This window comes from Malania oleifera, chromosome 3 (genome assembly GCF_029873635.1).
Source record: "Malania oleifera isolate guangnan ecotype guangnan chromosome 3, ASM2987363v1, whole genome shotgun sequence".
Classification (NCBI taxonomy): Eukaryota; Viridiplantae; Streptophyta; class Magnoliopsida; order Santalales; family Ximeniaceae; genus Malania; species Malania oleifera.
This window is the reverse complement of record NC_080419.1, coordinates 53,540,185-53,545,204: the sequence shown is the minus strand read 5'-3', so window position 1 is coordinate 53,545,204 and position 5,020 is coordinate 53,540,185. Positions and strand designations below refer to the sequence as shown.

General features: G+C 40.9%; 1 protein-coding gene across 1 annotated transcript; it reads left to right on the top strand.

Annotated features, from left to right (window-relative positions):
* The first annotated feature begins 616 nt into the window (after positions 1 to 616).
* On the top strand, positions 617 to 2,762 carry LOC131150532 (UDP-glucuronate 4-epimerase 6). Its single transcript, XM_058101299.1, has one exon. It carries the CDS (start codon positions 1,020 to 1,022, stop codon positions 2,379 to 2,381), a length of 1,362 nt encoding a protein of 453 aa, XP_057957282.1. The 5' UTR covers positions 617 to 1,019; the 3' UTR covers positions 2,382 to 2,762.
* Positions 2,763 to 5,020: the final 2,258 nt, after the last annotated feature.

Below are 5,020 nucleotides of genomic sequence, written 5' to 3'. Positions count from 1 at the left end.
CGTCTTCACATCTCAATCTCTTTCATTTTAAAAAAGTGTTTTAACTTTTTTATCAACTAAAAATATGGTATTATTAACTTTTCAATAACAAAGACAAGTCATGAATGAAGAAAAAAGAAAAATATTAGATAGAACACAAGGGGTTACCAACTAAGGTAAATATTGAAGCATAATAAAGCATATGCGGAAGAAAATAAAAAGGTTTAAAGATAATGTTCATATGTCAATTCTCTACAATGACACAAGGCATAAGGATTGAAAATTTTCTTGATAAGTACGTATTAAATGTTGTCGACTTCATGATTGATTTATGAATTATAATAATGAGCAAGCAACCAATAAAAACGACACAACCTATGACTTTGTTATCCTATCTCCCACAACCTGTATCTAAAATTGTTATGGGATAGATATAACAATTCCCATAACAATTTTAGTAGGATATAAAGGTTAAAATCTAGTTCAGAGTTTCATGAAATGAAGGGAGATTTTGTGTAAAATTGTTTGCGGGATGGGAAGAAGTGGGAGTGTGCCGGGCAGCTAGAGAGAGTGGGGTGGGGGTCGTGGGTGGTATCTGAACACGTGCGAGTCGCATGAAGGAAAATGGTCCACACGGCTTCTGCAGCTGGCACGGCCCCCCATCAATGCAATACAATTACTAAATAAGGATAATTACGTAGTTACAGCAAAAGCGAGGGGCAATTTTCCCGTTGGATTCCCCAAATCCTCAATCCCCATCTGTAAGCGAGTGAATAGAGTTAAGGAGATTACTGTGAAAAGTGGTGTCCAACCAACACCAACCTTCCCCCTTCCTCTCCTCCCCCTGGTCCACCACCGCCATCTCTCTCTCTCGCGCTCTCGCTCTCTTCTTTATATGCGCCTATCCACACACTAAACACTTCAGGGCTCAAAGATACACTCCCTCAACCCACCACTGTTTTGAGCCCACCCTCACCCATCCCATCCTCTCCCTAAGATTGATTCAAGCTGAAGCTGCCGGTTTTATTCTCTACTGGCTAATGACGTCTCCGCCGGACACAAGCAAGACCACGAAGCTGGAGAGATACAACAGCTACATCCGGCGAGTGAACAGCACCAAGCTCCTCTCAGCTTCCTCCAAGCTTCTCTTCCGCGCCACCCTTCTCGTCGCTCTCGTTCTCGTCTTCTTCTTCACCCTCAACTACCCCCCACTCTCCGACCACCCTACTCGCCACCACTCCGCCGCCATCCATCACCACAACTTCCTCTCCAATGCATTCTACGGCGCCGGCGCCTCCTGGGAGAAGCAGGTCCGCCACTCCTCCACCCCTCGCCGCCCCAACGGCCTCTCCGTCCTTGTCACCGGCGCCGCCGGATTCGTCGGCTCCCACTGCTCCCTTGCCCTCAAAAAACGCGGCGACGGCGTCCTCGGTCTCGACAACTTCAACTCCTACTACGATCCCTCACTCAAACGCGCGCGTCAGGCCCTATTGGCCAAGCACCAGATCTTCATTGTGGAAGCAGACCTCAACGACGTCCCAATTCTCTCTAAGCTCTTCGATGTGGTCCCCTTCACTCACGTCCTCCACCTCGCGGCCCAGGCCGGCGTCCGGTACGCGATGCAGAATCCCCAATCTTATGTGAGATCCAATATCGCTGGATTCGTGAATCTCCTCGAGATCGCGAAGTCTGCCGAACCCCAGCCGGCCATCGTCTGGGCATCGTCCAGCTCCGTCTACGGTCTCAACACCCAAAACCCTTTCTCCGAGCTCCATCGAACGGACCAGCCGGCGAGCCTCTACGCCGCCACGAAGAAGGCCGGCGAAGAAATCGCGCACACCTATAACCACATTTACGGCCTCTCCATCACCGGCCTCAGGTTCTTCACGGTGTACGGACCCTGGGGGAGACCCGACATGGCGTATTTTTTCTTCACCAAGGACATACTGCAGGGGAAGGCGATAAGCATATACAAGACGCAAGACGACAAGGAGGTGGCGCGTGACTTCACGTACATCGACGACGTGGTGAAAGGGTGTCTGGGGGCGCTGGACACGGCGGAGAAGAGCACGGGGAGCGGCGGAAAGAAGAAGGCTCCGGCGCAACTGCGGATCTACAACCTGGGGAACACGGCCCCCGTGTCGGTGGGGAAGCTGGTGGGGATCCTGGAAGGACTGTTGAACGTGAAGGCGAAGAAGCACGTGATCAAGATGCCCAGAAATGGGGATGTGCCCTTCACACATGCCAATGTCAGCATGGCTTATAGGGATTTTGGGTATAAGCCCACCACCGATTTGGCCACTGGGTTGAGGAAATTTGCCAAGTGGTATGTTGGATATTACGGGATTCAGTCGAGGGTGAAAAAGGAATCCCAAAGTGAACGCATCGACGCTCATTCCTAGTGCGAGCGAGGTCATTCCATTTCCACCCATCAAATGGTAAATCCATTTTTTCCCCTTATTGGGGTTAAATGAAAATCCTGTTTTAACTTTTAAGTTATCCATCCTTGTTGTACCGGATCATTTGTTTTTTTTTTTTCCCCTGGTCTTTGTTGTAGCATAGATAGAGAAAGAATTTATATAGGAGATGAAATGGAAAGACAAATAAAAAAATAAAAAAAAAAAGGAAGGAAAGTGTAGATCTCTGAAATGGCTGTAATAATGTATTATTTGGGTGTAAAGCCGCTGGATGGATTCTGCTGGAAAGGGCGCAGACCAACCGTTGTGTTTTAGTCAATATTTGTGAATGATTGAACAACAATGATGACACTAGAGATTCTTCTTCGCTTTTTTGTTTACTTATTATTTATGTTTATTTTTTCCTTTTCTTCCCTGTTCGCATATAATTGCAATGCCTTTTCGTTTGTATTTTTTCTTTGATTGCTAGGGGATGATGGCCCCAACTTTGCTTTTGAAGATGCCTCTATGACTATGAGTGAAGACCGGGGCTAAAACTGTAAAAGTGTCTCCAATAGTAAATTTTAATTGCCTTTTGGAGCAGTGATCATTATCTTGAAGTTAATATTCATACATATATATATATATATATATATATATATATTTGCAGCATGTGTTTATCCTATTTTGGTCCCAGATAATTTATATTGGCTGCAATTGCCGACTCTACTGCAGAGTTGCAATGGAATTTATCAGGTATTCTTTGCCTCTAAATTCCTATTCTATATATTTAATTTGTGACTGATTTTCAAAGATGGTACATCAACATGAACTTGGAATTTCGTTTGGATTATATTATATAGGTTTTACTTAGATTGTGTCTGAGAATTTCAAATTCAAATCCAATTCTATGTTCCTAATTACCACATACTCTAATACAAATATAAACTTTTAATTTCATTCCCCCAAACATGACGTCATAAATTTCACCATTATTATTATTATTATTATTATTGCATCATTTTTGTTCAATGATTTATATGCTACTATGACAGTACCTGGTAAGTAACATATAGCAAAAATGTAAAATTAATCAGAAATGAAGTTAGAAATTCATGAGGTTTTACTAGGTGTATTTATTTTGCGAACTGTTCTTTTTATCAATTAGTATTAGTAAGATGTTAATGGCATTATTAGTGGGAGGGGCAACCGAGGTTAGCTATTCATAGCCTAAAAACACTTGCTGGTAGGCTTTCCCCTGCGTGCCTTTGGCTTTACCGCTCGCCGAACCAATTCCGCCATGTGGTTGGGTTGGCATTGGAGCAACCCCACAAAATTTGTCGTCTAATTATATGAATGTTCCTCAACTACCCAAAGCCATAATAAAAGGCACTTCTCCTCCCCTCATTTCCCCGTTTTCCACATGCAAGTTTGTCTATCTTTGATCTCCCTCACCCATTTCATTTTGGGCAGAGGAATGTCGAATAAGCAAAGAGTTACCTAACACAAGATTGTCGCTTGATAGAAAAAAGCTATTTTTAGTTGTGAAAACTATTTTTTTACAGCTAAAACTTAGTTAATATTTTATAATTTTTTTTAAGAAAAAATAAAAATAAATTCTAATTTTCACAATAAAATGGATCTGATATAGGTGAAAACACTTTATGTTTTAATGGTTATTGATTAAAAGGACTATTAGTTTTTCTTACTGAAAATGAAGATATAGTCCCGAGAGGGGGGTGAATTGGGTTTTAAAAGTTTCTTTTGACTCATTTTATTGATTCACGACTTATTGTAAGTTTAGTACTCAAATAAGAATGATTTGTATTACAATATCAGTTAGAAATCAATTTTCACTTTTAAAACTTTAAGAATGAGTAAATCAACTTGATCTTGCAGTAATATCAATTAACACCCAACCACTAAATTGATTCAATCAACACAAACCAATAATTTACAATGTAATTGTTTCAGCTTTTGAATAATTCAATCCTCTTAACAAGATAACCAAAACAAGATTCACATTAAAGAATGAATTCAGCAGAACTTCTAAGATTTAGCGATTGAATAACTCAAAGTAGAGTTTGATAAAAGCCCTATTTTAATGAAGTACAATAGAAAATTTCAACACTCTTCCAAAACTCAGTTTTAAATAAACTTTCAATTAATGAGTTTTTTGTGTTAATCAATCAACTTACTCCTTTATGGTTTCCGCAAAAAGTATTAATCAACCAACGTACTCCCTTTTGGTTTCCGCAATCCCAAAATCAAATTAATTTTTGATTTATTTAATATCCAATCCACACAATTTATAGATTTGAAATAAACGACCACGCAGTTATATATGTGCAGAAAATTAAAGAGAGTTTAAGGAAAGAGAGTGAGAGCGAGTTTTTTATAAGGTTCGACTTATACCCAACCTACGTCCTCGCCTTAGGCAAGACCACATAAGGATTCAACTATAACGTTCCTTTACAAGCGAAACAAACCATTACAATCCCTCCTTTAGGGTGGAGCCCCACCTCCAAGCGATACCCCATGCTTGGTACAACGATTCAACTAACCTTAAACTGTTAAAATCTACAAAAGAAACAAGAAACAATTTGGTGTACAATGACACTCTCAAAAGAGCTTATTAGTACTAT